The 26,174-nt window shown below is 42.0% G+C and overlaps 1 protein-coding gene across 1 annotated transcript; it reads left to right on the top strand.

Moving 5' to 3' along the window:
• Positions 1 to 23,845, top strand: plppr4a (phospholipid phosphatase related 4a). The gene is made up of 7 exons (XM_036554242.1): positions 1 to 506; positions 11,258 to 11,443; positions 14,661 to 14,790; positions 16,906 to 17,101; positions 19,121 to 19,178; positions 19,744 to 19,917; positions 21,944 to 23,845. The coding sequence occupies exons 1-7, from the start codon at positions 429 to 431 to the stop codon at positions 23,363 to 23,365; spliced, it is 2,244 nt and encodes a 747-aa protein (XP_036410135.1). The 5' UTR covers positions 1 to 428; the 3' UTR covers positions 23,366 to 23,845.
• The last annotated feature ends 2,329 nt before the right edge of the window (positions 23,846 to 26,174 follow it).

The following is a 26,174-nucleotide window of genomic DNA, read 5'->3' as shown; positions in this document are numbered from 1 at the left end:
CGCTCCACCGTGTGAAAAGACTTGAACACGTTTCTGACGTCAATTCCCTCGATATTTTACCTTGGCGTTCTCTGGCATCTCTCCGTTCACGAAATAGATATCTGCAAAAACTGGGAGAGACAGCACACCAAAAAAAATACACATGCAGAGTGAGGTTTTCAGCGCGCCCGTCTTCTCGCTATTCCTGTCGCCGTTGCTGTCATCCTCGTTGCATCTGAACGTTTAGTGTTGCTGCTGCCTCTGGTAGCGTTTGGTTCGCTCGCGTCTGGTGAGCTGCAGGGAAACTGCACTTCATCCATAGCGACCCTCGAGGATGGAGCTAGCGGCAACCGCGCGTGCATAATTCCTCTTGAGCGAAAACGGCGCGGATCAGTTATATATAAAGCTGGCTGTTTCTTGCACTGTCAAAAAGAGGCAGAGGATCCAACATGTCTGCAAAAGAAAGACAAAAAGGAAAGCTGACCAAAGACAGCGTTACCTTGCTGCCTTGCTTCTATTTCGTTGAGGTAGGTGTGCTTGCATTAGAGCGTCTAGGATGCAGAATGCGGATGGTACCAGATGCTTTTGTACACGTATCATAATGTTGCCGAACGTATTGCATCCTTTATCACGTCCGGACCCCTTTCAAATTAAACGCTTCCATCACTGAAGGGATTATAGATCATCCGTTTAGGGCAGTAGATTCGTATGAGGATCACGTCTAATGAAATGTATCCATGACCGATGATAATAAGCTTTGCGATAGACCTAAAACTAGTTCTGCCCTGTACGTACAGTGCATTGATTTTAGCTAGCGGTTTTGACACCTGCCCCCATTCAACAGCCTAATACATGTTAACAAATATTTTGTTTGTGTATTTGCGAAAACTTACGAGTTCTACTGTTTTAAAGTCGTCATATTCGAAGAAAATGCATTTAAGTATAGTGGCCTTATAGGTTTTCAAGGGACTTATTTTTATAATGGCAGGCTCTAAGTACTGTGTTACCATACAAGCATCCAAATTATTCGCTACAATAAAATGGGGGGTGGTTAATTAGTAACCTACTGCTAATGTGTCCGATTGGCTGTTAAGAAATTCAAGGTGGCTGCTTATTTTCTTCGTCTTTTTCGTGCAGTGTAGTTAAAAATAAGAACCATCGTTGGATCGACTGATCTGAGATTTAGCTGGCTCCCACTCATGAGTGAATCGAACGGAAATAAACAGTCGTTCATGAATTGATCATTTCTGATGCCGACATTGGAATTGTGCCTCTTTTGTCACCATGCAATATTAGATCTAGCATATTTATGACTATAGAAATGATCAGTAATATAATTAGATAAAAATTGATATTAAGTATGATATGAAGGTTATCATCCTGTGAGCCAGTGAAAAGGTAATACCGAGGATAAGCAGATATTTGTAAGAATCACCTATATCGGTTTATGACTGCATAGAGAATACTAGCATTCAGTGGATTTTACATTTCAGTGACATAGAAGAATCACAAGACCTTCATGGAGAGGCCAGCCATTGCATCATGATGCCAAACCTGTTCCAATCCATTTGACAGTTTAAAGATAGGGATATTTCCTTTAATAGTGCTGCTTGCATTTGATATTAATGGCAAAAATAACAGTAGCAGCCAAAATATACTTTTTCCATTTTAGCAGATAACAACACATTTCCAGTACACATTAGTGTAATTTCCCAAAAGTATGTCATACATATTATATTATTCTATACATATTATTATATTCAGTCAAGGTCCATTCAGCCATACAGCCAAGAATCTTGAAATGATGCATTTGCATATTGAAGGTAATTGCACATAGACTGATACTATGGTGGATGACAAATCAATGTTTGTGGTCATTGAATGTGTATCATCTAGCATTATGCACAGAGTTTTTCTGCCTGGATTGTCTTGGACCAATGCGAGTTGGGGGATGGGTAGTCGTACACATACTGTTTATACTGCACATAGAAATAGGACAGTATGTTTCCAGGGAATTGGTATTCCTACGGTATGTGTAGAAGTGAAAGATGCAGGTGCACGCAGACACAATCAGTTATGGTTGCAGTCTGATTGTTGTCAAAAGGTTAAACTGTGTGATCCTGTGCTGTAAAACTACTGCACTGACAGCTCAAGGGAAGCCAGGGTCTGCTCCCATCAGAACATGACTAAACTCTGGCCCCAAAGCACAGTGAGGCAATGGTCTTTCTTTACTGGGTGATGTCCCAGTAAATTAGTTGGCCGACAGACTGTGTTAGGCAGAATGAGTGGTCATCCGGATTACACAATCCGACATTAAGGCCTAGGCTCCATCCAAGCACAATGTGTTTTGTAATTGAATCTGTGCAAGAAATGAGAAAAAGTAACAGTTGGTTAAATTCAGGGATTGAAGCACCAAGCATGACAAACCGTTAGGCTGAGCAGGGGCCCAATATATTCCAGTTTTGGTTAATAGGTTTCTCTCTTTTGATTCAATCGGGGGTTCCTGGAGTTCTGGTTCATCAAGTAATTTCACAGAAATTCATTTTTTTAATTCCATGTTTTTAAACAGACAAAACTCACAAATGCTTTTAACAAAGAACCATCCTCAGTGCACTTAGTAAACCACAATTTATCTGCTTAATGAAGCTATTTGCCATTCTAAAAGCATCAGTGCCTGCTTTTTGTGAGTAGCTGCCATCTTTCCCAGGAATTCAGTTCCCCTCAAGAACACATTTAAAAGTGCACTACACCATACTTGTGTCACCCAAATTCACCTGGGTGCAGTGTGGAAAGTGGGCCAAAACAAAAAGTGACCACAATTTTCTCAGTACCTGGAATTCCTGATGCTGAAGCACACATGAGAGCAATAATATTAATAATCAGAATAATAACAATTTACCTGAGGAAGGACATACTTGTGGACTTAGCTCAATTACTGTTTCAGTGGTAGAGTCATTAGTAGCATGGATGTGCAGGATGATGAATTGGACATTCAAATACTTCATGGTTTTCAAGATGGAATATTCGAATAATCAGTCCACCCCCCCCTCCACCTAGCACTCACTGCATGAGCTCCATTTCTTTCTCTGTAAATAATGACTCACTGCAAAGAGGTATACACTTACTTTCAGGCAAGAAAATGAATAATATGACTAAATTATCTGTTATTTTAAGGTTCTGAGGCTCTCCTTCATGAATATTGATGAGAGAGAATGGAGCTCTTGATATTTCTTCCCTTTTTTGTTAGCAGGCATTTTGTCCCAGTAACTGACTAACTACCTCAGGGCTCATCCCAAATACATGAGATTGCTGTCACTCCAAACCCTTTAAGAAGAAAAGTATGAATGCTTATATACCTGTCCCAGGTACTACTAAGCCTTTTTTCACATTGTTGGATGTACTTATTCATGCTGGTTTTCCTATCTAGCTTTATATAAATGCTGAATGTTTGTAGGCAAAGGGGATGGGGGCTTGCCCCCTGTGGAGGATGTAAGGGGAGAGAGTTTGGTAACATCGTGGGTGGTGTAAAATCTGAGCAATTGGAGACATTTGAGTTCTCACAGTAGAGCTGGAACATAGGCTGCCTCACTCTGTACGTGTTCTGGGTGGTTTTCCGTCATCATTTTCGGGTTGCGCTGACCTGTGTCATCTCAGCCCACTGGCACTTCTGGAAGTGGCCTACTTACAGTCGCAGGCAGGCGGTGAGCAGGATCGGCACGCTGCGTACCTGATACACTGCAGCCAATGCTAGTAAGAAAAGAGAGAGAGAGCGAGGCTTCTTGAACCGCACAGTGGGCGGAGCTTAGGTGTGATGAGCTGCTTGAACAAATCTGAAGGCCGTGCTTTCCACTGGTGAAGACTATGATTGGTTCAAATCAGTGAGTCACTAATAAAACATGATAGATCCGCCTTGCTCTGCCATCACTAGGTGACAGTGCTAATACCTGAGAAAAACGAAAAATAAGGGAAACGAGCAGTGAGTAATACAAAGACTATTGCTTTTTAATGTAGAGGCAACATTGGCCTTGAATGGAGTCCAGTGTCCAGGCAGTCATCTTGATATGGGCGGCCACAGCTGTTGTGCTAGACCAGGCTATTCAGCTCTGGCTCCAGCTTGTGTTCACTCCGGTTCCGGCTCCACTTCAGTTCTTGTGGAGAAGAGATGTGAGGTTATCAGACAGGAAGTGCTGGCCAAAAAATGTGTGAAATGAGTTCCACCTAAAGAGTATCAGACATGCTAGTTTAAGGTGAACCTGTGTTGCTCCCCACACCTGCTTTTTGGGCTTTTGCTGGCTGCCCTGTTGCCAAAATTTTTTCTTTGTCTGTTTGTTCATTTTTTCTTTGTATTAACCACTGAAGGAAGGAAGGCAATGACATTTGTGTTCTCACAGATTCAACATTGTTTGCTGTACATAAAGGCACAGATGAGGTGAATTACACAGAACTGCACTCATTCACTGCTACAAAAGAGCGAGGATCTGGTTGGTGACAGCCCTGAAACAAGAGGCTTAATGAAATTACTCTAATGGCTTGACTTAGATCGGCCCCTTGCTTCTCTGACCCATGTTCTGTCCCACTAAACCTAAGAAAAATGGTCAAAGGTATGACCTATGGCAACATAGGATTGTGTAATCCCAGGCTATGATCTCATATTGGCCCAGGATGTTCCTGTACATAATCTGTCCACTGAATTGTTGGCCATTTTAATGAAACTATCCACAGTTGTTCATAACGAATGGCTGCTGAGTAAGGATGAGGATTACATGGAGAGCAGCTGAATTATCATAATAAAAACATGCTGGCAGTACATTACTGTGACAGTGAAACAGGGCCCAAATGGGGTGATAGGAAGTAAAAAGCAATAAACCTTAGACCCATTAATGGAGGAGCCTCCTGAGGATGTGATCCACAGCTATGTTCACACACCATTCAACCTGGCTGGGCGAATTGGAGTAATGGGTTTCGCATTAGCTTTAGCTCCTTATATCATTGGTTCACTCATGCAGTTTTAGAACACTAAATTGTGGAACATTAGAGAGAACTCAAATCACTGTTCCCCAGGGAAACCCATAGAAGACTACCCAGCAGAGGAAGAGGAGAACCCATGGGGAGAAACCAATGTTCAGTTTTATAGACGTTGGTATTGGCGTCAACTTAATCTGTCGATTTTCCACTTTTTCTCACCCAGCTCCTTTGTTTTTGGTTCTCTGGGTAGGAGTGCCTTTTCAAAAGGTTAAATTATTACATTATTGTTTGTGCTTAGCATATGAGTAAAATATAACAGGAAAGGAAGAATCAATAGCAGATAGGCACAGCTACATCAGCAAAATGCAACTCTCAACATGACATGTACCTCCAAATAGCCTCCAAACTGTATTGTTTTAGCTGTAATCATTGTCAGTGAAGTGGAGGGAATCCTACTTGCACATTAGGCTGTGATTTGTTATTAAACATTCTGTGAAGAATGACAATAGGATTGATTGTGCTTAAGTGCTTTCAGACAGCCATGTGGAGTTTGAGCTGTGTATAATGTAAATGGTAAACATCCATTCACAAAGCTGTTACAGGGCCGTAGTTGTGAAAATTGATGTTCTACCCCAGTTTAGGCTAAATTAGACTGCAGACGGATCCTTTTGAGGAAGTGCATTCTCTGTAAGTGCAGGGATTGGTCACGGGGAGGGAGGGCGAAACCAGCAGCAGTTAAGCATTTGAGGTCTTCAGCAGTGAGGTGGCATGGCTGACCTACATTTCCATCCAACTGTAAAACACCCGGGCGGCTGTTTCAAGCAATCCCCTGCAGAAGGCTATCAAGGTTAGGACAGCTACGAGATGCGAAACGAGCAATTCACACCGCCGGACGCATACACGCCAGGATTTTCATTGCGGTAGCGTCTCACCCGAGCCTCACCACAAAACGGAAATCCCAAAAGTCGGTGTGTTTCAGCTGTGAGCCCACGCTCCCTTTTCCGACACCTGTGGTGCAGCACGTCCTCCAAAACCTGTGCTGTCGGGGTCTTGAATCGTACTAAACTGTCTGCTAATTGCAATAAAGAAAAGGGGGAAAGCGTTTTCTGTTTCTTTCGCTCTACATCTGCATGTGGACTGTGTCAGATTGCTGCTTGGACCTTCCAACCATTTTCAAACTCTCAGGATTGCATAACATGAATATTTTAATATCTCTGGGGGAGTAAAATTGTTGTCCATATGATGTTATAACATGTTACAGTCCTGACATTTTTTTCACTATTTCAAGAACTGAAAGAGATTTTTAACTGTGTATTACTATCATGAGTAGCAGTATTAGTTACGTGTAGTAGCTGTGGTAATGGTCATGGTAGTAGAGTGATGGAGTGTCACTGTCGAGGTGCAACAAGAAGCATTGTGGGTAATAGCATTAGAATGCCTGTACAGTTCCCTTGGCAGCCTGCCCTTTAGAGATGAAATGCTTAATTACTGTTCATTCCGAGCCAGATCTGTAAACTCTGAGTAGCTCAGCAGGGCTGAGCTTCCAGCTCTAGCTTCAAGAGACACCCCCCACCCCCCAATCTGCCAATAGGGAGCATCAATAATATTCAGCCAGTTATAATATTAAACTTCTAAATCTAAACTGAACATCATTGAGGCTAACATAAGACTACTCACAGCTGCAGAGTATATATTGTGATATGGGGATAACCATTTGTGCGAAAAAGAAATAGTCTGTGTTTTTTTTAAGGAATATAAGGTGTATTGTAAGAGCCAAATCCTGGGACAATTTCTCCGACAATGTTTTTGTATTGGATTGCATGTATCAAATTAGATATTTCTGAGATGAAGGTTAATTAGACTGAAGGAATTTATGTTAGTTTATTGTAGATCCTCCATTGCACATGTGCAATGTATAGTGTTAAAGAAAACGGAACTTTCTTTTCAGCAAATTCCTGAGGCACATGCAGATTGATAGTGGCACACAGTTTTTGACCGTGGTCTGTATCGTGGTCTGTACCTTTTGTTTAAAACTTTATCTGATTAAGAATAATGAGAGCACTGGATACCCGAATGTGTAAAGTTGACAACCTTCAAAAATAAATGACATCAACCTTCACTGGATTTGGTATCGTGAGTACCTCCATTATAGTTCAGACGTATAATAGAAAGTAGACGGGGATACGGATACGAGTCAGAAGTTGCCTTAGTATGTGCACGTGAATGAAGTGGCTTAATTATAACAAAAAACAAGACTGAAATTTTGCCACTACATGTATATTTCAACATATCCCATATTATAGTGTATAGTGTAGTACAGTATAATTTTATTAGAAGTATTCAGTGTTTTGGTGCTTTAATACAGCACATTATTTCAACCATGTTGTGGAACATCAAGCTAAAATGATTGATTTTGTGAAGTATCCTACATGCTATAAGATAATCATTAAATTACATGAACAAGAGTGGAAATAAGTTATTCATTTTGTGATATATTCTATGCTATTTTGTGCAGTCATCAGAATCAGAATTTATTGGCCAAGCATGCTTTTGCACGTGCAAGGAATTTGACTCTGGTTCCAGTGTCTCTCATAGTGCTTTCATACAATGTCAAACAAATAGCAAACAACAGTAGTGATATAACAAAGTAGTGCAGGATACATACATGGATTAAGGATGGATGTGCCATTCTCTGTGTGTCTTAGCTCCTTACATTTTGGATTTTACATTTTACCATATTGACGTACATTATTATGTTAGTGCATTTTCGAAAGTTACTATGTGTAAGGCCTTGGTGATCAATACCACATGTTCTGCAGCACACAGTTCCACCCACGTTCTCTTCAGGTTTTAATGTCTATTAAACCATTTTTGTGCTCTTCAGACCCTGTCATCTCCAACCAGAGTTTTTTTCCTGCTTGCAGCAGGAGGTGGAAGAAAATGTAATATCCAGCAAGCACTTTCTCTGAGGAAACGAGGCTCTCTGAACACTTAAAGATAATTACCTAGACGAGCGGTGGGAACTGTTGCCGGGAAATGGAAAATCAGAGCAATAAAGAGCTCTGGCACAGGTTGCAGACTGGTCCGCTTTGGTTAGCTGTGCTCTGAGGGAATGGTGTAACTTGTGGGTTATCTCCTGGAGCACCGCTGTCTGCGACACTGTCCAGACAATTAACAGGACTTAATTGATCCAATTTGTTGATTGCCAGTACGTGTTTATGCTGATGCATTTCCTATAATGCGCTGCACTAAAAACCCTCCTACCCTATGTGGCACATGCACAGTCTTTAGTGATAGTGTGTCATTTTGTAGACATCTTTTTTGCCTCTTTGGCTAATTGGTTGGGGTAATGAAGAAAATTAGAGCAAAGGCTGCAACAAAAACAGCGTTAACATGGCCCTCAAGGAACTGAGTCTGACAACCCTATACATTTAGTGCTTATTTAAAATAATGCTCCATCCGAAATATCCAAAAATCATTGAATGTTTTCAGTTTTCTCTTGAGGTGCCAGGTTGTGATTGCAAATTGTCTGTGGAGAGCTAGCTGGGTCTGGGCAGATGTCTTCAAACGTATCCTTTATGAATTTTAACTTACATCAAAGTGAGTTATTTCCCCTCTCCATATTACAAAAACTCTACAATATTTGGTTTCATAAAGCTAATAAGTCAAACCTTCCACTCCTATTTAAGCCTCCAGTGGAAATTTTAGTTTTTTTTATGTTTTGGTGGTGTAATTGCATTGTAAATTGCATTGTAATTGCAAAAAGCATTGTTGGGCTACATTTAGATTGTAGTCATATAGCAGATGCTCTTTTCCACAGTGACTTACAAAAGCACAAACAAAAAGGGCAGGCAGAGATGATACCAAATCATCATTGTCACAACCGATAGCAGGACCTATTACATGAGGTACATACAGAACATACACCTGTTCTGAGAAGTCTGAAGTGTACAGTGTTGAATAGTTATCCTTTGCCACATTATTTTTGTTTTTTATTGCAAGCACAATGATAAACGAACAGCACGGGCTGATTCAGTTTTAATTCATTTTCCATTTGTGAGCCTATAAAAGTAAAGCATGAAATGTGCAGTCTTATTAAAATTGCTGCTGATGGCTTTGTACCTGGTTTATTTTAATTGCATCTCATTTTCGTAAACATCTCCTTGAAACATTTAGCTATGATATGAGCATCAAATTGGGTGTTATATGCAACATCTTCTGTGGTCACAAATCACCTCCAAATCAATTTACCTGCTAATCTGCCATCACCTTCATTAAAGTACTTAAAATTCCTTTAAACACCTAGGATTAACCATCTAGGGTGTGACCTTTTAATCTGCACTCAACCCAAGTTAAGAAGCGTTCCCAGTAACATCTGTGTTTCTTAATTGTGCCTCTTCTCATTAAAATGTAACCTGTTTCTGTTGCTATTTCTTAGTAGTAATGCTCACAGTATGATTGAAAATGTCATTTATTTGTCATGTGCTGTCTTTTTTTCTCCACTGATTTCTCTCTTAATGTTGGCATTGGTACTTATACACTGGATTCATCTCACTTGCAGCATTCTCTGCACTTGTGCAGGAGCCTTGGCATGTAGCAGATGCAGTTGACACTACAAGTCCCATAGTGCACTAGGAGAGCAAAAGCCAAACTGAGGACAGTTGCATCTCTCTAGTGTCATTTGAGCAAGTCATAGGTACCTGGTGAGCTGTGGGGTGCCAAGGAGCCCCTGGCTGATGAAACCACCCTACCCTAGCGGTACCAAGCCAATTGTGTGCCTTTGCTACAGACTCCCTGTCACTGTCATCGAATGGCAGAGCTCAGACTCAAACCCAGGTCTGAGCTCCGACCTGCATTTATGCTCTCTGTTTCTAACCAAAGCAAACTTCTTCAGATTGTGATGGAAAGACTCCCAACAGCAAGCAATTCCAAGCTTAACATTTAGGCTGTCTGAGCATGTGTTAATCTCCAGTGATTTGGAGTGCCCTCTATGCCATTGTATTGAAAAATTGCCTTTCGGTCATTCAGTAGGTATGGGTGCTTATTCAGCAAGGAACCATGTTTCAGTGAAGTTCTTATTCCAGCTGATATAAATGCTCTAAATGAAAAACCAGAAGGATTTGTTTCTGAAAATGAATGTGACTGTGTGACTATGATGTCTTAACAGTGAATATACTGTTGAGTCACACATCTTCAGTATTAAAACCTGCTGCCTTTTTTCCTTGCCATGCAAGCTGTGGAAAGAATGTGCAGATAATGGAGCAATCTAATTTAATCAAAATCAAAGTGTCATCAAACCCTTCTTTAAAGTAGGCGAATGACAGCCTGTGATGGGGCTATAACCAGGTAGCGCTCACAGTCCTCATTCCCGTGTATCTTCCCAAGTACATAAATGTGGACTTGCATAATGTGACTATTACCTGATCCAGGATCAGCCTCCACGCCTCCATTCACCATTGTTTTTAAAGCTGAAACTGATCCTGGGTTAGTGCCATGAATCTATGTATACCTTTATACAATGTAGAGATGCATCATTCATTGCAATGTAATGTGTGTTAGGTGTGCATCTTCAGAATTGTAAAAGGACTACTTGAGGTTCAGTGAAAATCCTTTCCAGCACAAAGCGTACATCCTGCTTGCACTGAGATAAAGTTGGGGTAGGGTGCACATTCCATTTACCACAAGGGCCACAGGCTGCCCGCTACAGATGGCTGATGTCTTCAGTTTCATATTGATTTCACACGGCTATTACCCAAGAGGTCTGGCTTGTGGTTATTTTGCAGTTTATTTGCTGGCACGAAGGCCTTATTCAGGGGAAAATTGCAGAGTTTACAGTTTAGGCATCTTCTGTGTATACCTGGACATTCACTAAAGCTGGACGGGATAAAGTATATTGCCCAATGTTACAACTCAATGCCCTGCCTGGGAGTTCAGCCTGCTGTCTGCTGGATGGCAGGTCAGGTTCATAACCACTAATTATACCAGTGCAAAGCCAGCAGTATGTCAGCATTAAAACCCCATTGCCCTTTTCATTGCACAGAGACCAGGCAAAACTGTACGGCCTCTGTATTATTTATTTGTTCAATACTCTTGTTCAGAGTAAAGTACAAGGCAAATATGGCGTGGGGGGTTAAATATCACAGGAACAACAGCACATATAGACTAGCCAGAATTGCAAAAAAAGGCATTATTATTTAATTACGAACTTATTAAATACTGTGTGTGTATGTCAGAAGATGTGTTGCTTTCACCCATCCATTCTCTTCACATTGTCTTCACATTGTTTTGATGTTCTCTCTCCCTCCCCACACAGCTCCCCATCCTGGCATCATCTGTGGTCAGCCTGTACTTCCTGGAGCTGACGGACGTGTTCAAGCCTGTGCGCTCCGGCTACAGCTGCAATGACCGCAGCCTGAGTATGCCCTACATCGAGCCCACGCACGAGGTCGTCCCCTTCCTCATGCTGTTCAGCCTTGCCTTCGCTGCCCCAGCGGTCACGGTCAGTCATGTCGACCACCTCAGACAAGGACCTCTGTGCTGTATAGAGCAGGGGTCTCCATCCAACTCAGGTCTTGGGTGTCCACATATGCTTCAAATCTAATTGCTTTTATCATAGTCATTGACACACTGTTCTAACATTTAAAATCACATCACAGAATCACAGTTGAAAATTTTACCATTTCACTGGTTACAATTACTGTCTCCAAGAAAAACCAGCAAATTCATAGAACTCTGAGAGTTGAGTCTCATGGAGTATCAGTTGCAAACTTTACCAGTGAGTGTTATTTTGAGTGGTGATAATAACGCCACATAGCCATGACATGCAGTGAGCTAGGCTAATAAGCAACTCCAGACTTCTGCTGCTGGGTGATTCACACGTTCCAGACAGCTTTTAATTAGCTTCCCACCGCTGTCATAGAGAAAATGCATCTTCCTGGCGTCCTTTTGTTCGCGTTTTTAAATTTGATAGCGCTGGCTTGTTGTCGCCTGTGCTCCAGCTATTAGTGCCGCGTCAAAGCCGCCCTCATGGAAGGTGTCTTGAGATGCTCACCGGCCAGCGAGAAAACTCACCTTCAACAACCACAGCAGTGACACGTTCCTCCGACATCTCCTAGCAACCCGCGCGGCTGTTTACGGCGTTCCATCACGGCCTGTCCCCCGTGCCTTCGCAGTTTGCCTCGCGGCTGTCAGCTTTGATCCGACTCATGCCCACCCAAGGCGACGTATCGTTGTCACCGGAGGAACGCACCACCCGAGACTTGATTGTCACATCGCGGATAAATCCGTCTCCTTCTATTTAGCCAGATGTCTGCTACCGGCTGCCAGTATGCTGACCATCAGAAAATATGACTGGCCTTTTCTACTTATTTTGCATTTCTGTGGTTTAAATTGCGCCTTCAGTCAGACATAGCACTAGCGTGTCATACTTGCAAGCTGTACTGTAGACTGTCTTTGTGTAGTTAAATGAGGTTATCTGTTGTTTCTAAGCACAATCATGTGGACTAGTTTACACATCTCTTGTTGGTTTCTCAAGCAGTCTGCAGTCATTACATTGTTAAATTCTTTATTTACAGGCAAACTCCAAACTGTCAGATGGTTCGGATATTTAAACTGTGACTAGTTTTTTTTTTTTTTTTAAGTGGGGTAAAAGGTTAACTAAAGGAACTTCCAACTAATAAAGAAAGCATTCTTGGAAAGTTCTTCAGATTATAAGCATGGGGTTTTAAGTTTTGCTGTTCCCTTTTTATCAACTTTCTAATATTAATCCAAACTGAAATGTTCCTCGAGACCTTCACATTTAATAAATGGACATATGCACATGCACCAGGGTAGCAAGCTTCCCTTAATTTAATGTTGATTAAATGTGTTCCTTTCTTAGTGAAAAGTCTGTATTTCTCATTCAGTCTTTTGCAATCAGTAGTTCATTTACATCCTTGTGTCCCCTGCATTAAATTGATAAATATCTGCCATTTTGAGAGAGTTAATATTCCTCTTTTACTGCACAATTCATTAATGTTTTCTTCTGTGCCAGTTAAATTGGATTGCTTTGAACATGCCTGTGTTGTGCCAGTTTAATTCATTACCAGTCTGGGCTTTTTATCATATTTGCAAAGGCCAGTAAACATCCAGTCAGCACTGAGATTCTCAGTACACCATCTCCTTGGAGTAAAGATATCAAAGATAGATGTTGCCAGGCATGAGTTTCGAAGAGTCACTCAGCACGTTCTTAAGGTTTTAAGGATGATGACAGAGATGATGATGATGATGATGACGATGATGTTGATAATGATGATGACTATGATAATGACATGTATTATTATCTTCATCTGGCAGATGCTCTTATCCAGAGTAACTTAGAGTAACTTATAAGGCCATCATGCCAAGATCACAAGGCCATAGGTACAGAACACTGTAGTAAGTACTACATCAGAGACAAAGCATCAAGTAAAAAAAGAGTGCCAGGCTAAGCATACAAATCCAATACAAGAACATACCTAGTGCTTAAAATGACCATAAAGAAAGCCTTTCCGTATTTTAGCACAGAAGTGGCCTAATAATGAACCACAGCAGAAACCATTGGAGGGATACAGGAAAAGCCTATAGTGAGCTTTACTGACTAACACCACGCTATCATGCTCATGGTCTCTAATGCTAGACACCACTGCAGGTATGGGGAGTGTAATTGCAATGTAGCATAGGGCAATGCAGTCATTATTACTCCTCTTTATCTGAAAAATGGATAATTAGAAAAGGCTGATAAAGTATGCCGCCCCACAGTTACCTTTGATGTAATAATAGCCTCATGCTGTGTGGCGTTTCTTCTGCTTTCAAAGAGACTTCCATCCTCTCTCCATTTTCCTCTGTGCCTTGGATGATTTAATCCAGGTTGAGAGCCTTGAAACACATGACCCTGCAGTAACCTCAAACACACTGTCTCATTGGTCAAATAAGTTATTAAGGACCATTAATAATGAGCTTTATGCCAGACAACTTGCATAGCTTGAGTTTTACTGTACATATAATTCAGTCATATGGTTGGAGACTTGCTGAAACAACTCATGTTAAGTGCTTTGTTCAGACCTGTTGTGGCAGATTAACAGAACAGAGCCTTCTGGCATCAAGGTCCCTCACCACTGTGCCATGCTTCTTGATATACACATCATTAAACATATTAAACTGGAGTTTCATGTTAATCTTACCTTGTCCTGCAAAACTTGAAAAAAAAAGCTGAAAATGAGGCCCCAGGCAAAACACTTAGTTGGATGTTTTCAGAAATTTCCAGCATATGAAACTAATGTTATGTGCCTTCTGTAGGTCTGCATAGCCAGTACAGGTCAGGATACCCTGCTCAGCTCACAGCATGTTTGGCTCATACTTAACTATGAATTTAATGAGTGGGCACTTAGTGTGCACTTTGCTGAGCGATTGCAGCTTTAAACTTGGGAACAGACCTGTAAGCATTAATGAGCCATATGATACTGACACCTTTTGACAGGTCATTCTTTGATGGTGAGAGGTACAAATGTTTCCATACATTTTTACTCTCTTCAGCTAATGTCTCATACACCAGCATAATGGTTTACGAGTTTAGGAGGGCACGAGGTATCTCCGACCAGAGCTGGAGAGCTGAGAGGGACAGTGCTGCTTTGACAGAAGGCAGGGGCTGGGGTCGTTTCAGCCTCAGCATTTGGATGCTGTTGATGGTCTATCTGCAGATAATGATCGGAGAGGGGATCCTCTACTGCTGCCTGTCCAGGAGAAGAATCGGAGGTGGAACGGAGGCCAACATCAACGCGGCAGGCTGCAACTTCAACTCCTACATCCGCCGTGCCGTCAGGTTTGTGGGTAGGTTTTACCTTCTCATATCTCTTGGGTTGTAAAAGACCGGTTGTGCGTGATGGATCAGATTCAACAAAAAAGGGGGTTTCCAAGCAGCTGCCTCATAAAGAGAAGAAATACATCTGCCTGCCTTTTATCTTTCTTCAACGAGGCAGAGTGGTAAGCATCCTTGAAAATTTGACTCATTCCCTTTTTTTGGTAGAAATTGTCATACTGGTGCTGAAAAGCAGGAGACAAGTCTTTTACCTGATTTAGTTTGACACACGAGGCATACAGAAGCAGAAACGCAGGCAGAAATACACACGCTTTCATGCAGACCCTAAATTGTCTGTACTGTGGCTAAAATAACACAGTAATCAGTCATTTTGATGCAGAGAGTACAATGTTTGTGGTTTCAAGGGAAATGGCAAACACAGTTATCTATTGCTGAAACGTGTGGGTGGGAATGTTGCAAAGTGCAATTTCAGAGACAGAAACTCCAGGGCAAGGCAGAAAAGGGGCCGGACATTACCCCTCACACTAATTATCATCATTTGTTTACTTGGCAGAAACCCCTATCCAGGGAAACTTACAAGGCCATCATTACTAGATGTATTGCATATATATTGCACGAGCAAGAAGAACAAGAACACTAGTGTGGAACAGCTAGTTCCATACACTGATTGACCATCAAACTGCTTTAACAGTACTCAAATATAAGCATGCGACAGGAATTGCTTTATTGCTTTAGCAGGTAGCAATTAACCTTAAGAGTAGCATACCTACCCCCATAAAAATGTGCACATGCTCAGATAATGGTACATAAGAGCAACGTGGTTGTGCATTATCCCAATGCATTCATAGTGCCTAGCGATGACCCTTAAGAGCAACATTCTGATGGAACTTTTGACAGTTGCCCAAGACTGTTTTGATACTCAACTGTGAGAGGACACATGAGAGGAGTTGTAGAATGTCAGTGGGGTTAAAATGCTTCAACTGCATACCATACAATAAAATAGAGTATGCAATTATCCAGTATGCAGTTGTAAGGATTTGGCTGTATATCAGATTTTGCTCAAGGTTTGAGTGAAGCAGATACTATGAGGATTGGAGAGGAGGTTCTCTGACACAAGTGGGTGGAAATTGTTGCTGGGAACTCAGAATCATGGGACGTGAATCAGACTTAGTGTATGTTACCCATTGTAACTGACTAGCAACCTGTATGTCACTAACCGTGAGGGCAAGCTTGGTCAATGCATGAGAACAGTAAGCATGAAAATAAATAAAATGCTATTTTTTGTAGTATTTTAGTTTTATGCATATAGTTTTCAGCATTATTGTTTGAGAAATATTTCTTTTTTCTATTACATCCATAGCCTAAATCTAAATATAAGCATGCTGAAGACAGGGTTTTAGGTTTTAGCTTATGTGCTGACTTTGAAACGTCTGCATCCAATAGTCTGCATGCTCTGAGAAAGCTTTCAGGAAAAATGCTTGCAAGTTTAAAAGTAGGGGACTTTTTATAGCACGATTATATCTGCTTGCTAACGTTCTGAACTAAGATGTGTTTATCTGCTTACCATTTTGCTATTTTGGTGTTTGGAGAAGAGAGAAGGGAGAACATTATTCAAATAATATATATATTATTATTTGAATTATTATTATATATAACAAACATTATTCAACATTAAACATTATTTTTAACAAACATTATCCATTTGCAGGTATAACAGATGGGTCAGTCTGTCTTTGTTGTGATTGATTGCTGTAATGTGTTTGAACTAGCTGTCATTTAATTAATTCTGTCTGAATTCATCCTCACGTATCGTTAATGCAGTCTAAACCAGCTCAGTGATGATAGAGTGATGTGAAAGTGAGTCTTTGTGAACCCCAGAATGGGTGGAGCTATCATAACTTACCCGTGGCTGACCAGTTTGAACCAATTATACCATATCAACGTGGAAATGAATGCATTTTGATTCGTTCAAACAGGTCAGTGACTTACACAGGGACTCTGCCCATCCCATCACTCTTCACAATCCAGCTGCAGAACACCGCTGGCATGGCGCTTCTGTTCTCTAAAGCCTGTACTCCCCGTGCTCAGCCCCTCCCCTCTGTGCTTCCTCCCTGGCTGACTGTTAGGGGTTCACGTGTTCGGGCTGTGCGCCACCGCCCTCATCACCGACATCATCCAGCTGTCGACGGGCTACCACGCGCCATACTTCCTCACCGTCTGCAAGCCCAACTACACCACACTCAACACCTCCTGCGACGAGAACTCCTTCATCATGGAGGACATCTGCTCCGGGGCCGACCCGGCCGTGATCAACGCAGGCAGGTCAGTCCCTCCTCACCTCGGGAGGCATTGGGTTGGGGTACGTGGGGTAGCACAGGGCAGGCGGGCGTATTGCCCCCAAATATGAGGCATCATTAGAGACGCTCCACACCCCATCCCACTTCGTAAGTGTAGGCCTTGCTGATTGTGAGCTGAGGTGCTTTTTCCTTTTTAGTGAAGTTTCAGATATATATTTTGTAGGTGTTTTTCTGCATGTGTGAAACATAATGACAGGAACTATTTTTGCTTTTCTTTGGGAGTATATTGTCAAAGTCAAATTTATTCATCTTTATATGTCACATCAATTATCACAGCACACTTCACAAACTCAAAGGATAGGAACAAAATCGTAGGAAACCCATGATAAGAGCAAGTACCGTGTACAAACTAAAGTAATAAAATCAATCAAATGTAAAAGAAGGTAAAGTAAAAACAAATGAATACAGATTTTATATATATATATATATATATATATATATATACATGATAGTTCCTCTCCTCTTTATGAAGCTAATGTATTAACTTGTTGGTTGTACTGACTAATAGAATAGACCAAGATGTTCTCTCACCAAACTGAATACATCTTAAGACTTGGATAGCTACTATTTATATGGTGTGTATATCAATCAAACTATTATCAGCTGTAGAGGCAGTATGTGCAGAAGCCTGTTCAGTCTGATTTAAAATTTTGAAAATGAAGCACAAATTTGTCTTTTGTTGTATTAGCGTGAGTTTTGCATTCGCTGAAATGAAGAAAACATGTTGAGAGTGAGAACTGAAAAGACTGCGGGGTAGGCGTTGTGTCTCAGTTTGTTTTTCTTCACATCACAGCACCAGTGGCTATTTGGAAGGAATCCAGAATCATTTTTTAATGTGTTTCCTGTCAACTTAATAACAATGCACTGGGAGAAAAAAATCGACCTGTTTATAATTAATATTTGTATCATGAGCAGTCCGTTTATTGAAATCATTACTGCCCTTCGCTTCATAGCTAAAAGGAATAATGCAGCTGAATCACCCTGGCAGTTTCACCGGAGTTCTGACAGCAGAGCCGTAAACAGCACTGAAAATTGAAAATGCCATTCCTGTAAACCCACACAGAGTTGAGCTCTAGTGCACTTATGAAAGGACTGTGCAGCAGACCAGAATGAAAAAAAAAATCCACTGACACCCACACACATCCACATGAGCATTTTGATATGATTTAACGCCTTCCTTCACTGACTGTAATTTCACTTATAATACAAACAGTGCATAAAAAATAATTGGAAACTGTGTGTTGAACATCGTAAAAACTGTTCCTGGGGACCAATAAACTGCTTCCAGGGGGAAATGGCCTCTGTTCAACCTCAGTGCCATGATGTTCACATCGGATAACAGATTAAGTTGCACATTTTCTTGTTTGTTTCACATCCAACATGAGATTGACACAAATGTGGTGTAAATTACAAAAAATAATATTAAATATATTAGGGTTAGAGTTAGGGTTAATAATAATAATTTCTAAGTATCTCAATTTGTCCTGAAGGACAAATGTAACTTAATCTGAGCTCTAGAATCTACAAAAAAAAACGTCTTGCCATCAGGATGGTGGTGGTTGCTTTCTAAATGAGTATGACTGTGTGGAGATCAACTGTATTAGTAATGTGATGGACTGTAGATATCTCTGGAGTGTAACCATAAAGACATGCAAGTTTAACCATAATGAATGCACTCTGAGCGGTCAATCCCTCTGGTGTTTTACTGTAGTGATATCATGCTCTCTGTATGGTAGATCTTTTTAGAAATTAACTGCAGTGATGTGATGTGCTCTGTATGGTAGATCTCTTTGGAGTTTAACTTTGGTAATGTGATTTATTGTGTATGGTAGATCTCTCTGGATTTTGACTGTAGTGGTGTGATGCACCCTGTATGATAGATCCCTCTGAAGTTTAACTACAATAGTGGCATTCAATGTCTTTTCTATATCTCCTTAGTGTTTAACTGTGGCAGTAAGATTATGTGATGGTTCTTCCTTTGTAGGAAGTCCTTTCCTTCCCAGCATGCAACCCTGGCAGCCTTCGCCGCTGTGTATGTCTCTGTAAGTAATCCAGCACCCTCCCATGCATCCTCTCACACGTTAGTCAAACCTCAGCATACATGACACAGAAATAATGAGTTTTACATTTCACAAAAAACATTTGTGTGTGATCCAATGATCATGCAATAACAGCACATAATACACATAAATGCTGTATGAATGTATGTAATGAATGAATGAATGTAATTATTACTGGATTGTATTCATATGTAATATTTGTGACAAGTGCAACTGTAATGGGTTAGCTAGCTACACAATACCTAGGTGGAGCTAACATCCAAAGGTATGGAGGCATTGTAATATAAAGATTCCTCTCCCATAATGAAATTGATCCTATGTTTGCTTGAACATGTATATGAGAAAGTGTAAATGTTATCATCACACCCGTTTTTTTGTCTGAGATGTAGTGCGTAGTACTTGAACTGTGTGGTGAACTTTTCAGACTAAAACCACCTGAAAAGGCCTTTGGTTTGGAAAATGGAAAAGGTCTTCAGTAAGAGAGGTCTCTTTTAAGTGAGGTAACATTGCATTTTCCAGTAAGGGCTCTTTTGGAACTCATTCGCAGATGTACTTCAACGCCACCCTGACTGACTCGTCCAAGCTGCTGAAGCCCCTGCTGGTCTTCTCCTTCATCATTTGTGCCATCATCTGTGGGCTGACACGCATCATCCAGTTCAAGAACCATGCCATCGATGTCTACTGTGGCTTTCTCATCGGCGGGGGAATCGCTGTCTACTTAGTAAGCAGTTACATTGTGTGCTCACTTACCTGATGCCCTTAGCTATGGCTAATGTTAAGATTGCAATGCAGGGTAAGCACCTTGCTCCAAGGTAAACCAGTAGTACCTGAGATTCGAAACACAAGACCTGCTACTTACTACTACACCACATTGTCCTATTATACGTAGCCTATATAATCAGATACTCAGATTACTGTGGTTGTACATATGAAACATTGCTATTACAAATAAATACATATGTTAATGGAGGTACTACGATGTAGCAATGATTTTCATAATAGATGTGGGAGGTAGTGCTAATACTCTAATTTAGAATCAGGACATCTATTTTTAGCCTACAAAAATGAGTCCTAATGGGTTCTGAGCTGCTGTGCAACAAGGACTTGGAGGACAAATATATGATTCTGATATAGTAATGGTGCAAGGCCATATAGTGTTTAAAATGGAATCTTTTTTTAAGGTAAGGCTGTGCTTAGTTAATTCTGAGGTATTTGGCCAGACAAGGCAAAACAAGTGCCAAACAGCACAAACTCACCAGCGCAAAACTAGGAAGGAATAGATACTGTATTGTAATAATATTAACAAGTAGGTCAACATCCTGACAGGAGTAGTATATATCCACAGAAATACATTCAAAATATATTTTGAAATTCATGAAAGTAAGCACATTGTCAAACATAAATCAATGAATTTTTTGTATGTATGTATTATTTGCAATAGACTTGATGTGTATTTAGATTTAGCGTGAAATTTATTTTCCATTGATAATGTATTGAAATGATTTGTGTCAGTTGATTTATAATGCATTGATAATCAATTGTTGCAAATTTTTATAATTAATTATTTTGTTTATAAAAATGATTTATAAATTATTTATAAATCCTACTGAGATGTGTTGACCTTTAACTTGTACTGGATTTCCAGTTGTTTCCAATGATACTTCCATTGCATTTAAATTATGGAGGATGATCTGTGCCACAATGAGAATGACTAGGGGACATTGCTTTGTGATGTGCTCTTTTATATTGTTTTAAAATGGGGCTGATTTGTACCAAAATGCAAAATGCAAATTCAGCTGTGTAGCTGTGCGAACAATTGTTTGATTGCATTGGACAAATTACATTTAATTGCATTACTGTTTCCATTTATTTCATTAAATTTTCCAGTAGGGTTAGCAGTTTGAGTCATGCTTAACTGTGAAGATGGGATCTGTTAAGGATTATTTGTCCTCAGGCAGATTAATACTATATCTACATGTATATAAATGGGGAAAAATTAGGCCAATTTGATACTGATGCTTTAAACTGAATAATCACAGAAACGAATATGTGAAACATTGTGTGAATTCCCATGTCGATAGACTGTGCTGTGCAATGCAGAATTGATTTCCCCTTCTCCTAGCTGCAGCAAAGGGCTGTAGTCTTTGAAAAGATCCAAACAGAAGCACCCACAGGTCCCTTTCCCATCCCTCCCACACACACACCCACTCTTTCGCGCCGCCACATTTCCGTCCAAGAGCGCCCTTGGCCGCGTTCCGCTCACATTTAATCCCAAGACGGTAGTGCTGACTGATGCCGGCGTTCTCGCTGACCCACTGACACCTGCAGTGAACCGTCTCCAATAGCTGTTCAGCAGCACCATAGCTTATAAAACTCCTGCTCTTCTCTAACTGAATGTCAGCGCAACCATTTTCACATCCGTTTTTCTTTCATATAAACTCTCTTTGTGGTGCTTAATCAATTTTGAAGAAAGTAGGATAAAATTGAGTCACACTTCTCAAAATCTTTGTACTAATTTCTGATGTGCATTAGATAAGCTAAAGCACAGTCCATCAGTGATTGCTGCTTAGTGATCTTTAAAGAGAAATTAGGTAATATGCAAAATGGTGTTTGTAGTTCCTTTGAACACCAGAAGGACAGTTTGTTGAGTCAAAAATCTGCAAAAAAATTTTTAAATGAATTCAGCATTCTAGAAGCCTATAGAGCCTCATTGTTGTTGTCATTTGAATTTTCTCTCCTCTTCCTAGGGCCTCTATGCTGTAGGCAACTTCCAGCCCAGTGAGGACACCACGATACAGCCCCCAGTCCTCCGCGAGCCGATCCGGTCCCTGGCGGACCTCGGCCAGGACGCTGCGCGGCACCTGCAGCAAGCCAAGGCTGCCGTCGATGGTGTGGCAGTGCGCCCAGACAGCGTCCTCAACCGCAACCCACGTGAGGCCGGCTCCCTTGGCAACCTGAAGCGGGCCAGCGCCGACGTGGAGATCCTGAGCCCCCGCAGCCCCATGGGCAAGGAGAGCATGGTGACCTTCAGCAACACCCTGCCCAGGGCGCACACCCCGGCCCTGGAGGAGGTCACCCGCCGCAACGCCACCATACACGCCTCTATGGACTCCACCCGCTCCAAGCAGCTGCTCTCGCAGTGGAAGACCAAGAACGAGAGCCGCAAGCTCTCCCTGCAGGTGATGGAGACGGAGGCTGGCCACTCCCCCCAGCGGACCATGGAGATGCGCTGTAGCTCTGAGCCCGTGCGTGTGGGTGTCAACGGCGAACACCAGGGCCCCGCCGGCCAGTATGTGAAGCTGGCCGCCGGCAGCGCGCCACTCCCCAGTAACAGCAGCGGCATCGCTGGTGGCGCCCGCGTGTCCATCCAGTCGCGCCCGGGCTCATCTCAGCTGGTGCATATCCCCGAGGAGACGCAAGAGAACGTCAGCGCCTCCCCTAAGAACAGCTCGGCGCGCTCCAAGTGGCTGAAGGTGGCAGAGAAGAGCGCGGCCTGCCGGGCCAACAGCCAGCCGCGCATCATGCAGGTGATCGCCATGTCCAAGCAGCAGGGCCTGTTGCAGGGCAGCCCCAAGAGCTCAGAGGGCAGCACGGTCAGCTGCACCGGCTCCATCCGCTACAAGGCCCTGACGGACCAGGAGCCCGGTGGAATCGTACGGGTGGAGGCACACCCAGAGAACAGCCGGCCGGTGGTGCAGCCCCCCTCCACAGATGGAAGCGGCTCATGGAAGTGGAAGCCCCCCCAGGAGCGGGGCAGCATCCGCCAGTCTTTCGAGCTCAATGACCTGAACCGGGACTCGGAGAGCAGTGAGTCGCTCAAGGACGGCTACGGTCCTGGAGACCGGAAGCGGGCCAACCCAGAGGTCATCAGCATAGGCAGCGGCGTCGGTGGTGGTGGTGGGGTCGGCGAGCCCCACGCACACCACCACCACCATCACCACCACCATCACCACCCACACGGGATCACCACCATCCGCGTGACGCCGGTGGAGGGGAGCGAGGCGGCCTCCGAGACCCTCTCCATCGCCTCCAGCCGGGACTCCACCCTCCGCAGGAAAGGAAACATCATCCTGATCCCAGAGAGAGGAAGCAGCCCTGACGACACCCGGAACATCTTCTACAAGGGGACTTCACCCACCCCGACCCCCACCCCAACTTTCAAGGAGTGAGCTGCCCTCCCCCCATCCCCAGTGTGGCCTTGTTCCCTGGATTTACATAAGAGTGGCAGAAGAATGAAGCCCACGCTCCTCGGAAATGAATCCCTTGAACCACCCCCACTCCCACCCCACCCGCCAAGAGTGCTGTATAACCCAGTCCATTACTCGTAATCTTTTCAATATACTGCTCAAGACTTCATGTGTGCTTTTAGTTTTTTGTCTAATTTTTAATATTCACACAAAAGCACAATTCGTCGCAGCGCCCTTTGCTTTGTATTCAGTGGGCAATGGTTTTGTTTTTGTGGGGGTTTTTTACTGTAATCATTTAATATGAACGCCGTCAGTCTGCAAAGTCCACTAAAGCTGAATATACTATATTGTGCCAAATTTTGTAGAAACATAGTCTTGGGTGAAGATTACCATCTTTTTGATTGTTTGCTTTTTTGATGTCCAGTGCTTTCTCTTTCTCTCTTTCTCTCTCTCTCTCTCGAATCCCCCTCTAGAGTGCCACAGTGGTTGTGCATGTTGCACATCTCATAGTAACCTGTAGGTGCTGTTCAAAAAGAATTTCATACCATGACAATTCTGAAAACAGATTTCTATATTTTTTGCTATGTAAATATTTATACTATACAACTGGTGCTAGAGCACCACTCTTAGATTTGTCAATGCTTTATTGCTCAGATTTGATAGAACATTAATAAATATCTGTTTATTTGAATGTTTTGTTTTAGAGCTTGAGCAGTTAAAGTCAAAGAGGCTGAGACTTTGAACCAGGACAGCCAATTATTTAATTCGCTAGAGAAACATTATGGATACAATTACCAAGTGTAGCTGTGAGGAACTTGTGTGTTGATGACTGTATGCACTCATACCCTTCACCCCACCCTTAATTTAGACAAATCGCACATTCTATTCATTTTTATCATTATACAAACATGATAGCATGAATGCAATATTATTACCCTAGCACAGGTTGTTGTCTGTGGTTGCACTACAGCAGATGACTTTTCGAAAGCACACTGCCATCTAATGTGCTTGAGTTTTTCTTATTCATTCCTTTCTTACGAACTGTGCTGTGTTTGCCTGTCGTCCAGTGAGTGCAGTTGTGTTAGTTGTAACTGTTAGTCAAATGCACACTCAGAATTCTAAACTGAGTGCAAAGGCTAATGACAGAGCAGAAGCGTGCTGCACTCCTTCTGTAGTCTGATAGGCCTAAATAATGGGGAAGTGCTTTTGGCTTTTTGATTATTCAACAACTGAACCTAAATCATAATATTTAATAAAAAAAAATAGGTATTACCCATTGTATTCAGTATCATCTTCCCAATATAAGATACTGAGGTATTATTTTTCATGATGATAAGTCATACCTGACCATACCAGCTGCCGATACCCCTGTATGTATGATATATATATATATATATATATATATACACACACACACACACACACACACACACACACACATATAAGAACAGTCATTTACCTAGACCAGGGGTGTCCAAACCTCTCCTGGAGGGCCACTTGTCCTGCATGTTTTAGATCTCTCCCTGCTCCAACACAGCTGATTCAAATGATCAGTTTGTTATTCAGCAGCTTCAGGAGTTCATAACGAGTTGATCATTTGAATCAGCTGTGTTGGAGCAGGGAGAGATCTAAAACATGCAGGCCAGTGGCCCTCCAGGAGAGGTTTGGACACCCCTGACCTAGACAGTTACGTTAAAAATAAAACAACTCTTCAAGGGCAGGAGCTTCCTAAAGAGATCCTGTCTCATCCTCTGTTCAATTCATGAAATGTATCATCCTCCTCATCATCATCATCGTCATCATGCACATATTCAATCTAACCACAGGGTTATTTGTCTTCAACTTTGAGCATCAGGATGACAGAGCGCAGTCATTTCTTACTCAAGTCAGCTCCGAGCATTCAATTACCCATGTGTTAAAAATCAAAAAAGAAGAAATGAAGACTTGTAATGCCTGTTTGAAAAGAAAATTAAGGTCACAGAGTGCAGTTCGATTAAATTTCAGTTTCTTTGCTCACAGCTGCATGCTCTGGTGCCTTTGCCTGTATCCTTACACACAGGCACGCACGCATACACGTACACCACACACACACACACACACACACACACACGTACAGCATGGACACACTGATATATATGTATATTTCATAGACACATATGAAATATTCAAAAAGGTTTCACAGCGCTATACCACTGCTTGCAAGAACAAGAAAGTGGTTGAACCACAGAGCTGTTGCTCGGTGTGATACAAAGCGAGTCATCCACTAGACATGCTATAGAAACGGTGTTTATGTATTCAGTGTCCTCTTTAAACTGAAAGTCATTGTTGTTACATTTTTTCCTTAGACCTCCTCATGCTCATAAATACAGCAGAAAGGGGAGGCTGAAATGTGTTCTCTTCACTCCTTGTACATTTTACGGTCCAGCGGGCATGGCGGGGTAGAGCAGTGGTGAGCGCTATCAGCTAAAACAATCTCCTTCTCCGCGTCTTTCCTCTTTTCCTAATCAAGTGTTTTCAAGATGCTGTGGCACTCTGGCTCCTGTTGTTAAGTACAGTCTACAAATATGAAAACAATTCCCGCAACTTTGTTAGTGGCGGGAAAAATACGTTGCGGATTCCTCGCCAGATAAATGTCATTGTAACTACACCTACTGTGCTGTACGTGAGGAGGGACATTTAAAGTGAGGTGAATCATCCGTAACCATCCGCCTCTAGATAACTGGAGTATTAATGTCTACACTAAGTGTGACAGTGGCCACAGTTGGTGAGTTGTATTACTGTTATCGTTTTC

Source organism: Megalops cyprinoides, chromosome 20 (genome assembly GCF_013368585.1).
Source record: "Megalops cyprinoides isolate fMegCyp1 chromosome 20, fMegCyp1.pri, whole genome shotgun sequence".
NCBI lineage: Eukaryota > Metazoa > Chordata > Actinopteri > Elopiformes > Megalopidae > Megalops > Megalops cyprinoides.
The sequence above is the reverse complement of the archived record's forward strand: the minus strand, read 5'-3'. Positions and strand labels throughout refer to the sequence as shown.

Bases quoted from the DNA above. Each gene is read 5' to 3' on its own strand.
- plppr4a (XM_036554242.1), top strand. From the start codon at position 429: ATGTCTGCAAAAGAAAGACAAAAAGGAAAGCTGACCAAAGACAGCGTT. The intron at 11,444-14,660 runs GTCAGTCATGTC...GTCTATCTGCAG, and splicing joins TCGCTGCCCCAGCGGTCACG to ATAATGATCGGAGAGGGGAT. The intron at 14,791-16,905 runs GTAGGTTTTACC...GCTGACTGTTAG, and splicing joins CCGTGCCGTCAGGTTTGTGG to GGGTTCACGTGTTCGGGCTG.